At 46.4% G+C, this 13600-nt stretch overlaps 1 protein-coding gene, 1 long non-coding RNA gene and 1 pseudogene across 4 annotated transcripts in view; 1 reads left to right on the forward strand and 2 right to left on the reverse strand.

Annotated features, from left to right (window-relative positions):
- Positions 1–13600, forward strand: part of Myo10 (myosin X) — a 202235-nt gene that overhangs the window by 89669 nt on the left and 98966 nt on the right. For all 3 annotated transcript variants that reach the window (NM_001401822.1, XM_087621816.1, XM_087621818.1), the window contains 1 exon segment: positions 13089–13276. In NM_001401822.1, the coding sequence (NP_001388751.1) occupies positions 13089–13276 (188 nt within the window).
- LOC147996134 (U2 spliceosomal RNA) lies at positions 8217–8373 on the reverse strand (annotated as a pseudogene).
- On the reverse strand, positions 9794–13219 carry LOC134485861 (uncharacterized). The gene is made up of 2 exons (XR_015671200.1): positions 13065–13219; positions 9794–9920 (listed from the first exon to the last, which is right to left on the reverse strand). It is a non-coding gene; the product is annotated as an uncharacterized LOC134485861 (long non-coding RNA).

The following is a 13600-nucleotide window of genomic DNA, read 5'->3' on the forward strand; positions in this document are numbered from 1 at the left end:
CTGTAGTTTGAGCTGGCTCACCCTCTTGCTTCCTGTGAAGGCACACATTGTGCTTTGTTGCTGAGTGATCTTCCACACCGAGATCATATAGACTCATTGGCCTTCCTCAACTAAGGAGACACCAGTGCCCTAATCCAAGCTTCTTTCTCTTCTGACTTTTTCTGTTTTTGTGATTTTGGGGGTGGGGTGGGTGTTTGGCCTTTTCTGACTCTAGGGTTCATCCTGAGGTGCTATTCACCTTCATGGAAATCTAACTTTCTAAGTTGCAGGATTCCTATTTGTTGTTTTAGATGGAAAAATGCAGCTACAAAACCTTCGTGTACATTTTTCTCACTGCTTTCATGACATGGGATTAAATTTAGGTTATAAGTTGTTGGGGATTTAGCTCAGTGGTTAGAGCGCTTGCCTAGGAAGCGCAAGGCCCTGGGTTCGGTCCCCAACTCCGAAAAAAAGAACCAAAAAAAAAAAAAAAAAAAAATTTAGGTTATAAGTAATATGTAGAGCAAGTGTGAAGAAAGTAATATTTTCAGTTCATTTCGAGGCTGCAGAGATGGTGCAGCTGTTTGAAGCACACACTGGTCTTTCAGAGGACCTAGAACTTCCCAGAGTCAGCTCACGTGACCGCCTACACGGGGTCTGATGCCATCTTCCGGTCTCCAAAGGAGACTGCACTCTCACATGCACATACACACACACACGCACACTCTCTCACACACACTCTCACACACACAGACACACACTCACACACACACAGACACACACAGACACACACTCACACAGACACACATACACGCATGCATGCGCACACACTCACACAGACACACACACTCACACAGACACATACACACTCACGCACGCACGCACGCATGCACACTCACACACACACACACAGAATTCTATGTGCACAGAATTAAAAGTAAAATGAGTCCTAAGTTTACTTCTATAACTACTTTTTGAAATTGAAATACATTCTCCTACCTGCTGAGGCTAATCACTCTGTTTGTATCCCCTTTTGTGTCTGTCTGTTAGCAGCTTCTTAAAAAGTATACCAGCCACTTACACATTTTGTGCCATGTTCAGTTCTATACAGTTTTCTTTTGAAGACTAGGATCATAAATACTATTGAGTTTTGTGCCCTAGGAGGTGTATTTAACACTGCCAATACTGTTTTGATTAGTGATAATCTCCAGCCTTGAATATGTGGTCCTCTGATTGGCTATGCGTAGATGGAGGAAGGGGTGAGAGAAGAGATGTGAGATGTTTGTGGGCTCCATGCTCAGTTTTCTATGGCGGGAAGGAAAGTCTCTTTCTTTACCTCCTCATACACTGTAATGATGTCATCTTTGCCAGTCTGGTCCACTGGTTGCCACTCAGACGATCCTACATAGAGGAAGCCAGTTGTGTCTCCGTTCCCTGACTATAGAGCTTGCTGATGCTAAACTTTCAAGTTACAGTGTTTTCCCTATGTCCCTTAGAAAATGTGGCCCTTCTACAAGTTTGTGTAAAGTGCCCATGCCATTTGCATTTTGCGGATACCAGTGCTATGCGTCCACTCTCTGGTCCTGTCAAAAACCTCATGACTGTGTCGGCAGTGAGTTGACAGGCATACATGCTGCCCACTGCCCTGTTGTGCTCACTTTCAACACTCAGACCTGTCATGCAGCTATACGCTAGGCTTTCTAATGACTTACTTTGTCTTTTTTGACCCAAGGATGCTGCCAGGTGCCTAGTACTTATGTGGCAAGCATTTAAAAGGTGAATATGGTGGACATTACAAATAGTCTCCTTTCGCTGATGAGAGAAGAAGAAGGTTGAGTTTTCAAAAAAAAAAAAACTGTCCCGATCTGCCTCTTGCAGGTGTTTCGGAACCCATGCTGTCTATCAGAAGAAAATAGATGGAAGTCTTTATTACACGTTTTCAATTGATAAGAAAGTAGGTCAGTTAGGAGAAGCAAATCTATCCCAAGGCTTTTAAAAGCAGGGCCTTCTAGAACAGTTCTTTTTTTCCTTTCCCCACTCTTTTCCCTTTTCATGATAATAATGTTAAACCTGATAGCTAAATTGCCCAGTGAGTCTTTGAATACGGTCTTGGTCCTGTTTTGTAATGTGAAATTCTTTTCCATCGCTTTTGAGTAAAAAGTACACAATTTTTATACCCTAATTTTGCAATTAAAATTAGTCAGTTATGCTCCAGTGTGCTTACTTTTTGAGATGTGTGGAAGAGTGTACTGCCCATAAAGGGTGCCCCATGCCTTTGTCCTTGCTGTAGCTTTTGCAGGAGGTACAGTCCTGTGAAGTACTCTGATGAATCAAACTACTCGCTGTCAGAAAAGCCACCACTTGCCCTGTGTCCCGCCTCCGTGCATTGCCTGTTTATTTAACACATCTAAGGGTTTATTTGAATTTTGCCCAGGATGTTGTCTTAATTTTCTGTTTCTGACATAACATAAAATTGCTAATCTATCTAGTTACATTAGGCATGACTGATAAAAGGCATCTCAATAGCTCAAGTAAAGGTGTCTGCAGGGTTGCACTGTTTGCTGGGGGCTCTAAGGGGGGATCCATTTCCTGTTCATTCTCCTTGCTGGCACAATTCCATCATATGCAGTTGTACATGGACGTCTGTTTTTTATTCCTGACTGGCACCTGAGGGCAATTCCCAGCTTCTAGAGCCACCCACGTTCCTGTTCCTTGGATTGTTAGTTATAAATCCTTCTGTGGCTTCACGTCTTTCCTCTGGGCATGTGTTCATTCGTTCGTGTTCTCTCTCTGTCTCTCTCTCTCTGTCTCTCTCTGTCTCTCTGTCTCTCTCTCTGTCTCTCTCTGTCTCTCTCTCTGTCTCTCTCTGTCTCTCTCTGTCTCTCTCTCTCTCTCTCTCTCTCTCTCTCTCTCTCTCTCTCTCTCTCTCTCTCTCAGAAATGGTCACAGCTTTTAAGTCTCACAGTTAGATCAGAACCAGGGAGCTGGGGAGACAGCTCGGTCAGTCAAATACCTGCCACATAAGCGGGTGGCACTTGAGTATCCAGCATGCCAGTAAAAGCCAGCAGGCATCCATAATACCAGTGCTGGAGTCGGGGCAAGACACGGATCCTGAGGGAATGGTTAGCAAAGCCAGTGAGCTCTGGCTTCAGAGAGAGATTGTTTCTCAAAAACCGAGTGAAACGTGGTTGAGGAAGGCAGCTGACGTCAGCCTCTGGCCTCCTCACGCTTGTGCACATGCACACATGAGCACATGTCCCTGCCTATGTACATGAACGCACACATAAACATACACCACATACATTTTTTTAAAAAAAATTTATGAAAGTTAAACAAATCAATAGAGCAGCCAAGGGTAAGGTCCATAGCTGCATTTACAGTTGTGCCTGTGGAGTCCACTTGCTTTTTTTTGTTTAGTATTTACCATCCTCTACAGAAAGAAGTAATGAGTAAACTAACTTAAAAAAAGGTTTGAGAGAGACATGAGAACCAAACCCCCTACTTTTCTTCATAAGCCAATGAGCTCCATATGGATAATTTAATCTTTCAGAAATTCCAAGTCTTATAAATTGTTTTTGTAAATGTCAGAGATCATATCCCCATTCTGTCAGAGCTGTTTTGAAATGGAGTAAGTGAATGCTTCAGAACCTTTAATGGTTACATTTCCTTATCTTACTTATTCATCTCATACCAACAAGTTTTTATTTAGAGAACCCCAGCCTGGGACTTGGCAGCACGTTCGGGGGCTTTGGAAGAAGTTGAGAGCATCTCCCTGACCTCAGTCGACAGGTTAGCAGAAAGGAAAAGCCTACTGCACGGCATAGATGCTGAAGACCCAGAGGTCACCTCTCCCTGAGGGGCAGGAGAGAGGAGAGTGTCAAGCTTCGTTTGTACCCTGTCTCAAGCCCCAGCCATGACTTAGGTTCCTTAACTCTTCCTGTCAGTAGGCGTACCCCTGCCCAGTGCTTGCCCTGGGAAAAGAGAAACCAAGCACTCTTTTCTGGTCATGTCTGTAGGCCCACGGGGTTCTGTCTGTCCCACCACTGGTATGTTTGCATCCTCCATTTCATCTGACATTGCCTGTGGAACCCCACTTTCAACTCTAATGCTGAACCTTCTACCTGGAACTCCATGCTCCTCTACACCAGAGACCACACTTCCTGTCCTCTGTGCTGCATGGTAGCTATTCACTATGGCCTCGGCTTCGATTGTGGGCCTCCTTGACTTGATAAATGCCCATTGGTCTTCATTGATGGTCCTTGGGTGGGGCTGGGAATCTGAGGAGGGCCTCCCTTTCCTGCTCTCCTCCCCTCCCGCCTCCTGAGGAGCAGTGATAAACATACCACACAAGAATGAAAACTTGTTGGACATGAGAGCCTCACTAAATTGGGAGAAAGTTGACCTTGATTATAGAACCAGATGTTCGCTGGGAAATGTTGAGAAATTAGCTAGGATAGGTACCCAAGGTTAAAGAATCCCAAAGCATCTGCTTTCAACTGGATGACTGTCTTCTCTGGGACACTTGGCTGTATCTGAAGACATTTTTAATTACTATAGCTAACTTGAGAGATGCTAATGATACCTAACCATTAGAGGCCCTCAACTGCTTCTCTCCAACCTAGTGGGCAGCCTCTACCATAAGGTATTATTTGGCCCAACTTGTCATGAGTATCAGAATTGGGAGGCCTCTCCTGCCCTCAAGCTGATCTGAAAGTGCGCAGTTGATGGCACAGCCCCCACATTGCCTCTGTTGATGTGGATACAGCCTGCTAGCCGAGAATATTGGCATAATTCAGCCATGAAGAGATGGCGGTTTTAGAGCAGCTCGGAGATGGGGCTAAGGCCTTAGCTTAGGTAAGAAGCAGCAGGGCTGGCAGAGGAAGGATTCCTGGCTTGTCAAGCATGGTGGCAGGATGGCATGACACCAACAGTCCTGGCAGCTCCTCGTGCAGACTGGAAAGGATTCGTGGGGTTTGGAGGCCTCTCCTAGTCATCCCTGGGGCCTGGATCATCTCAGATTGTCCAGCACGGTGCTGACTGGAGCTGATGAGGTCCCCGTTGTGCTGGCCGTAAGCTCTGTGTCCGGGAGTGGGGAGCGCTGGGCTTGCTGGTGTGGTACCTTTGCTTTCTGCCAGACGGAGGAGACTGACATGCCCTCCATTATGGGCTGTGTCAGTCCTGAGTCAGTTTTGTGGAGGAGACAACTCTCCCAACAACTAAGGAATGAGTCCAGACCACATCACTAGAGCGGCGGGGAGCCTGCAATTATGGTATTGAGGAGGGCCCCAGAGGAAGCAGTTCTGTGTTCCGCCCAGCTCTTTGGTTAGTTTGCTGGTCTTGCTGAGCAAACAGCAGCAGAGGTCAGAATCAATGGCGCTGGGTTTCAGAGCGAGGCTGTGTGTGAAGATACATCTCCACAAGCTCTACGGCTCCTGTGTTTTTAGCTTTTTCAAGAATAAGCCCTTCCTGGCTAGGTGGCATTTCAGCCCCAGTGTGTAAAGGTGTAGACCGCTGTGCTGTTCCTGAGTCGCTTTGCTTCGAGGAAGAAAAATGTACTAACGTAAAGGTCCCAGCCAGTTAGCGGCCTGCTGATTTCAGCAGATGTTAGTGGAGTTTGCCTCTGGCAGAAAACGCCAGCAACGCAAAGACAGGAAGATCACGTTGTGGAGGTTTCTGTTTGGGGCGCACCATAATCAAAATTTGTATTTCATTCCCACGAGCTGAGTCTTCCTTCCTAAGTAAACCTCTTGATTTGCTTCCTTCCCTTGTTAAAGTGTCTGGGGTTTTTGTTTTGTTTTTTGTTTGTTGTTGTTTGTTTGTTTGTTTGTTTTTTAAATCTCTCCTTGTCACAAATGTCAGGAGAGCCTACGACTTGGGTGCTTAGCCTGGATTTGGCACAAGACACACACCAGGAACAGCCGAGTGTGGTGTGGTTTGTGAGGAGGCTCTTGTGTTCTGACATTTTTTTTTACCCTTACTTGAAATCAAGACTTGTGTTGCCAAGATGTAATTGTAACCATCTGGCTGGTTCTGTGTCTTCTTAAAACTTACCAAACTGGGCCCTTGAGCTGGCAGTCTCTACATCAGCACACGATGGTGGCAATTAGGACCTGCGTTTTTGTGATGTTCCGCACACACCCTGTCTTTCCTTTGGTTCAGACTCTTTTCAACAGGAGGAGAATTTGAAACATAAATTCACTCAGTGGGAAGTGGAGATGTTGAAGAGTCTATAACCAGTCGCCGAGCTCTTATGATGTTGGCATCTTTTGAAAATCCATAGACGTTTAACATTTAATGTTCTTTTGTTTAGCAATGTTTTCATTTGGTGAAATCAAACCATGGCAAATCGTTTTCTTATGCAGAAGGTACTGAGCAGAGAGCACCCTTGAATGGAACAAACGTATGAGTATATTGGGGTGGGGGTATTGGCAATATATATTTCCAGGATGTCCATATTGAGTTAGCCTTGCCTGAATATCTGACTCTGCACTAGGCTCCGGGGTTGCAGAATTCCTCTTGTCCACAGTAGCTTTGTGTTGAAAGATGGCAGAAGTGGAAGGCACTTAATTGATTGGTGAGGACAGACACGAGCAAGCCGCTGACTGGAACTCAGGGAGACAGTGAGTGTGCTGACTCCAGTGGATGAGCATCAGGATGAGGAAGCAGCAGAGACTGATCCTCAGGCAAGTCTTAGGCCTTGGAGCACTTGGGGACATTTGGCTAAGGCGCAAAGAAGCTCTCGAGGCAGCAGACGGGTGTATGCAAAGAGTAAAATACCTTGATGCGTGTCTTAGGGTTTCTATGGCTGTGGAGAGACACCATGACCACTGCGACTCTTACAAAGGAACATATTTACTGGAGCTGGCAAAACAGGCCATTATCGTCACGGCGTGAAACATGTTGGCACGCAGGCAGACATGGTGCTGGAGAAGGAGCTGAGAGTTCTACCTCTGGATCTGCAAGCAACAGGAGGAAACTCTGAGCCACTAGGCCTGCTTGAGGGGCAAAGTCTACTCCCAAGTGACACTCTTCCTCCCACGAGGCTACAACTACTAATAGCGCTGCTCCCTGGGAGCCCATGAGGGCCATTCTCATTCAAACCACCACAGCACATTTATCCAGTGCAGGGCTTTCAAGGCATTTCAAGGGCTTTCTTCATGGCAGTTACCATGAAGAAAAGCTGCATACTGGGTGGCCAAGGCAACTCACCAAAATGTGATGGCAGAAAACACATAGTTTTAGGAGAACTCAGATTTGGGCTAAAGGTTAGGATGCATCAGGTCTGGGAGGAGTGTTGACCCATTAACCTGTTGGAAAACAATGACATTTTCCTTGGTGAGTCATGGAGAGTCAGAGAAGCGCATGCCATCATGCCATGGTGCACATGAGGCGATCAGAGGAGTGCTTGTGGGAGCTGGTTCTATCTCTACTGTGGTCCTGGGGGTTGGACAACTGTCATTAGGCTTCCTGACAAGTGTCTTTTTCATGCCTGAGGCATCAGGTTGGCCCTAAAGTCTGAATTTCTACAAGATCGCTGAATTGCCATTTGTCGAGGTCTGCTCTGGTGTGGGGAAACAGGTGCTCAGAAGAGGTTGTCCCCTCCATGTTGCTTCTGAGCCATTTCTGGGCATCCAGGGGAAGAGGGTGTGGTAGTCCATTGAGAATATGGACTTCAAGCTGTAGTTCACACAAGGTAAAGATTCAGAAAGTGAATCATTGCTGTATTGAACTGGCATGGCGCCAAGAGGAGAGGGGAAATGATGGGTGAGAAATAAATCCCCAATAAATGATTTCCACTTAACTGGTTTTTCCTTCAGCAAAAAATACATCACCGCATGAACCATAGCTAACTGGTTTCTCTGGTACATTCAGCCTACTTGATCTCTGTGTACCCTTGCAGGACCATAGGACGAAAAGGGTTGTTAGCAATGACGGGAATAAACACCTCTAACTTACAGAGCACTTCCAGATAGTAAACTTGGGTGCTAACAGAGGGGACCATGCGATAGCTGATCAGAATCTTGGTTTAGAGAGGTTAGGCCATGTATCAGGGAAGGTGACCCCTGGCTGAGGACCAAGTGTTTGAACTTCTCCAGACCATGATATTGAGATTAGCCTTTTCCATGAAGGGAGCTCTGACAGTCCACCAGTGGTATAGCCCTCCATGTCTGTAACTCACTATGGCTAAAGTCTGTGGCTTCTACGAGGTTTTAAGCTATCCTTGAGGTTACAGGAAGGTGGGATACACAGCTCCTAGAGGTACTGCAAGGCCAAGCCAATGTGTGGAGTGGACGGAGCAGGCTATTCCATTTTCCTCCTGTGAAAGTCCATCTACCATGTCGGTCTTAGATACAGGGTGCAGTCTTGATCTTAGTCAAAAGGCTAAGAAGTTACATGTAAGACTAAGCACTGCTTTGTTTTTATCATACACATGTTCTGTGAAATCAAATTATATTTTCCATATTATATTTTCCATGGGTTAGATATAGGTACGTTCTGTTGTTTTACAAGCCCTTAGTTGGTAGATTTGATGTTGTCGAAACACAGTGAGTTTCTCTTAACACTTTTGGGCCACATGTGCAGTGGCTGTTCTGAATTATTATGTTTTTTGAGGGTGAGTTATGTGGAACTTTTCTGGCAAAGTTAATTTGCTTCCAAATAGGATGTATTTTCTATTTCTGGACGGCCATTAAAACGACTGGAGTTATTTAGCGTTGTGGAATTTGGAATGCAACATGCAGGAGCTGGTACCTGCATGTGTCCCCAGCCTTAAGCTGCAGAGCTATCGGGGCCATTTTGGGAGTGGTAATCATATCTTTTTATAGAGCGCAGAATGATCAAAGCTTGCGAGCAGTGCTGCTTCCCAGCTGTCAGGGTCTCTTCCAGCGCCCTGTCTTCCGCCCCGCACCCGGCCTGTCTTCCTCCACCTGTGGCTTAGCTGCTTGTCGGAGATCTCTTGTTATTTACTGACCCTAAGCACACAGCCCGTGCTTTAGAGACAAAACCATCTTTTCGAAGAGTGATGCCCTTAGTTGGGGGTTGGGGGTGCCTTTGACCATATTTATTTTGACTACGTTTCAAATGCCGAAGCTCATTGTTTGAATAGAGTATCGTGAGCCATGACCATGGTGGTTCTTTCAAAACATACATCTGCTGTGAGGTTCAGACGTGTGCTTTGCCACCTACATTGGCAATGACAGTTAAAGTTCACTGGTAAGGACCCTTCTGTGGCTGAAGCCACTGTTCTGAGAATGCAGTCACATAGCTGAGTGGTGGGGAGATGATGCCTGAGAAATGATCTAGGCAACTTGCTAATGAGGTGGACATCAGAGAGTGTGCTAACAGAGACTGGGGCAGCTGTGAAACCCCTCTGCCATACACAGCCCATTCATTCACTCATTCATTCATTCATTCATTCATTCATTCCTTGACCCCTGTTATGTCGTGCATACTTAGTTGTGTAAAAGTAGTTGAGCTTTTATATCAGCTTTTTTCAGACGTGGGATGGAGGGAGAGAGATGGGGGATCTTGGGCTGAGTGAGTTCTGCACATTGGCGGGCGGTAGAAACCATTGCTGTTAGTCCACAGGGGTGTCTATCAAAACCCAATTCCCGTCCTTACCCTCATTCACCCACCAAGGAATTGTAGAGGCGTCTTCTTCCTGTCTGCCAGAAGAGGTCAGAGTACTGGCCTCTGCCTGCCCAAGGGTCTTGTTTGGCAGCTAAGGTCCCGCCCCATGGTATGCATATGGCCCTCCTCGCTGGGTGTGTTAATTACTGTTCTATTGCTATGAAGAGACACCATAGCCAAGGAAACTCATTGGAAGCATTTAATTGAGGCTTGCTTACTGCTTCAGAGGGTTAGTTCATTATCATCATGGTGGCGAATGTAGCAGTAGGCAGGCAGGCTGCTGGAGAAGAAGTAGCTTCCTTCATTCTGATCTGCAGGCAGAGGTGGGGAGAGGGAGGGAGAGAAGAGAGAGATTAAGAGAGGCTGACTGAGCCTGGACCTAGTTTGGGCCCTTGAAACCGGAAAGCTTACCCTCAGTAACAAACCTCCTCCAGCAAGGCCACACCTCCTAATCCTTCCAGATAGTCCTACTCAGGACTAAGCATGCAAATATATGAGCCTATATATATATTGGAGGGTATATGTGCTTTCAAGCCACCACACCTAGATCAGGGAATATCAGGTTAAGTTGTTTTAGAAAGACGTAGACTAAAATCCCGGAACCATAAGGTCGGCAGGGCCACGTGGCTATCATCCTAGCACTTGGGAAACCTGAACTGGGAGAATAAAGCCAGCCCGGTTTACGGGAAAACGTGAATCTCTGCTCAGAGTCCTTTGAAGCACTGGTGCAGTATGGATATCGTATGTGGAAATAGTAAAGCTCCTGCATTCATGTTGGAAGACCTGTAGCCACCCTGCATACTGAAAGGGGGGAGGGGGACTGTAAGGAAGACATTTGTCTTGTCAATACTGGGCATCAAAGCCAGCCCTTGAACGTGTCAAGCAAACGCTCTGCCTCTGAATTTCACCCCACCCCCACCCCCACGGCTTCAAGTGCTTAGTCTTTACCAGTCAGGTACAGCTCCACCTGATGCCATTTGCCTGTCAGGGAGATGTGGTCCAAACCTTCTGAGGGAAGGAAAATCCAGTCGCTGAGCTGAGAGGCTCACCAGCATGGCTGAATGCCTTTGTGCTGTGGCCAGTGTTGCCCCAACTCCTTCCCCAGGGTGGCTTCTGGTTTTTGGCTTGTGTTTGTTTTTTGTTTTGTTTTGTTTTGCTTTTTCCTTTTCTGCCTAATTTCCTCTCCAGAGCTATGACGAAGAGAACTAGACTTTCTAGAGCATACAGGCACATTTACTTACAGAGAAACATTAATTTGTCTAATTGAGGTGAACTTCAATGAACATAAGTTCATAAGTCTGCAGACAAATGAGATCTAGTGCATTCATGATGTTGAAGAGCCCACACTTCAGTCTAGTTCCTGGGTATCTTTATCACCCCAAATGGAAACCTGGTACAGACTACCTATTGCTCCTCCCCTACCATGGGAGTTCTGCCTCTTCACTGCTTTTCAACTTCTGTCTTCCTGTTTCTGTAGATGTGCCTGTTCTAGAAGTATCTGATATCTCTAGCTTGGTATGCTTTCAAACTCCATACACTGGTATTATAGCATGTTTATAATTACCGGGTTCCTTTTTCAAGGCTAAAGAGTATTCTATTGTATGGATGTACCATAGCTTTCTCCCTTGTGAACTGACAATGGACCTTTGGGTTTCACACCCGTTGGCTGTATGAATAATGCTGGTGTGTAAGTATTTAAGTATCTGCTCTCTGTTCTTTTTGGTTATAAATCTTAGAGTGCAATTACCATGGTAATGCCATTTATGTTTTAAATCTTGTTTTAGTTTAATTTTTTCCCAACCTAGACCTTTTTTATATTTGAAGAAAGTTAGACTGAACATACAATACTTGGCCTGGTGTTCTTGGCAGTTAATGTGAATACAGATCACTTAAAATTGCAATGAGGTACAGGTGTTCTCAGAATGTTTGAACTTTCTGGCTACCTTTGTTGTCCCTCCCTGCCCTGTAGGATTGCTGTACTTTAATGAATGTGGTAATAGAAGGTTCTAGAATTAGGTTGGCTGGATTCAGATCTCATCCCCATCATGTACTGACGCCATGGCTGTTGTTAAAACTTCCTCCTCCTGTCTCAGTTTCCTCGCTTGAGAAAAAAACATAGAACTGCATATCTTCCTAGGGTTCTGAATACTGATGGGGTCAGGCCCATGTATGGCCTGCCTGCCTCCAGTAACCATACCCCACAACATATGTCATGGTTCCAGAGGCAAGGGGTCTAGGAACGGAGTGTCAGCAGGTTTCTACATATTCTACTGGCCCACTTTGGAGTGTGCATCCACGGGGTCTCTGTGTGTCCAGCTGGCCTTTTCTTATGAAGACACCAGGCAGAATTGGATTCAGATACCCCTAAGAGCCTGAGTTTAAATCAATCACTCTTTAAAGACCTCTGTCTTCAAAGCTATTTTAGGCATTGTGGTCAGGGTTTCAACACATGGGAAAGAAAGAAGGCATGCTGGTCCTTGAAAAGCCACAGCAGGTGTGCTCCCTAGGAGGGGAAGGTGTTTGCAGGATGCTGATTCCCAGTGTTGATGTACTGCCTTTGCTCTGTGTGACTCTGGAAAACTGGGAACCTAGATGCGGAAGGGCCAGCGAGTGGAAGTCTCTGTGGAGGGGACATAGGGCTTTCAGCAGGGGAACCTAGCTTGTGCTGTACTGCTCTGGAAGGTCTGAGTAAGGATGCTGTCATCCTTAAAAACCTGTGGCTGTGTAGCCAGGCATGGTAGTGCATACCTTTATTCTAGTTTTGGGAGGCGGAGGGAGGCGGAGGGAGGCGGAGACAGGCGGATCTGAGTTTGAGGCCAGCCTAGTCTTTCAGAAGGAGTTTCAGTATAGCCAGGTATACCTAGAGATACCTGTTTTGAAAAACAACAAAACAAAATAAAACGAAACCAAAACTGTGGCTGATAGACCCTAGCATAGGATTTGTCGTTGGGGTGATTTTTAACCATTTCAAAGACATCCCCCGTGTTGTGTGCGGTGGGTTGATAGCAGTTGACTTCCACAAGTTTCTCCACAGAGAAACTGCTCATTCAATGGCGCCCGTACCCTCTTCCCCACGCCACCTGCCCTTTTTTTCTATTTTCTGCCTTTGTCACCTGCTGTTTCATAACAGCCTCGGAGTGGAGGAAGGGAACCGGAACTGGTCAGGCTTTGTGCCAGGAAAGGATTGGGATTAGGGAGGTCACCTGGGAACAGGGATTTGGTCTGGGCTCAGTGCCATCCTAGTTCGCCGTTAACCTCTTCCTGAAAGCCCGCTCTGAACCTGCTCCGTGCTTTTGCGCAGTGTCGAGGGTGTATACCTTAGGGTGGACAGTGGGTGCTGAGGCAGACAGAGTGAAACGATTTTTTCGCTGGATCTCAACCCCCCTCCCTCGTGCAGAAGGCAGAGCAGGAGAAGTGCAGGTCCGAGCCTGGCCTCACTGTCCCGGTAACGCTACCTGATCTTTCCCCTCTGCTTGCAGACCTACATCGGCTCCATCATCGCATCAGTGAACCCCTACCAGCCCATCGCTGGCCTGTACGAGCGCGCTACCATGGAGCAGTACAGCAGGTGCCACCTGGGCGAGCTTCCACCGCACATCTTCGCCATAGCCAATGAGTGCTATCGCTGCCTGTGGAAGCGCCATGACAACCAGTGTGTGCTCATCAGGTGAGCGGGAGCAGAGAGAAGGGGTGGGCCGATTGTCTGCCCAGCCCAGCAGAAACCATTCATGGGAGAGCTCTCCAGCCAACCTGGCTCCTGCTGAGGGCTGCTGAGGGCGCTCAGTTGCAGACCACTGTGTGGGTTGGTGTTTTGCCCTGTATAGGCCCTCCGTTCATTCATTTGTTCGATCGTTTATTTATTCCCATTCTTTTTCTCTTTCCTCCCAATTTTCTTGAATTATTCTTTGGGCCATTTCACAGATGAAGCACTGTCAATCTGTTTATTTAATGTCTCTTTCATATTTAAAATATTTTACATATTTTAGAATGC

This window comes from Rattus norvegicus, chromosome 2 (genome assembly GCF_021556685.1).
Source record: "Rattus norvegicus strain SHRSP/BbbUtx chromosome 2, alternate assembly SHRSP_T2T, whole genome shotgun sequence".
NCBI lineage: Eukaryota > Metazoa > Chordata > Mammalia > Rodentia > Muridae > Rattus > Rattus norvegicus.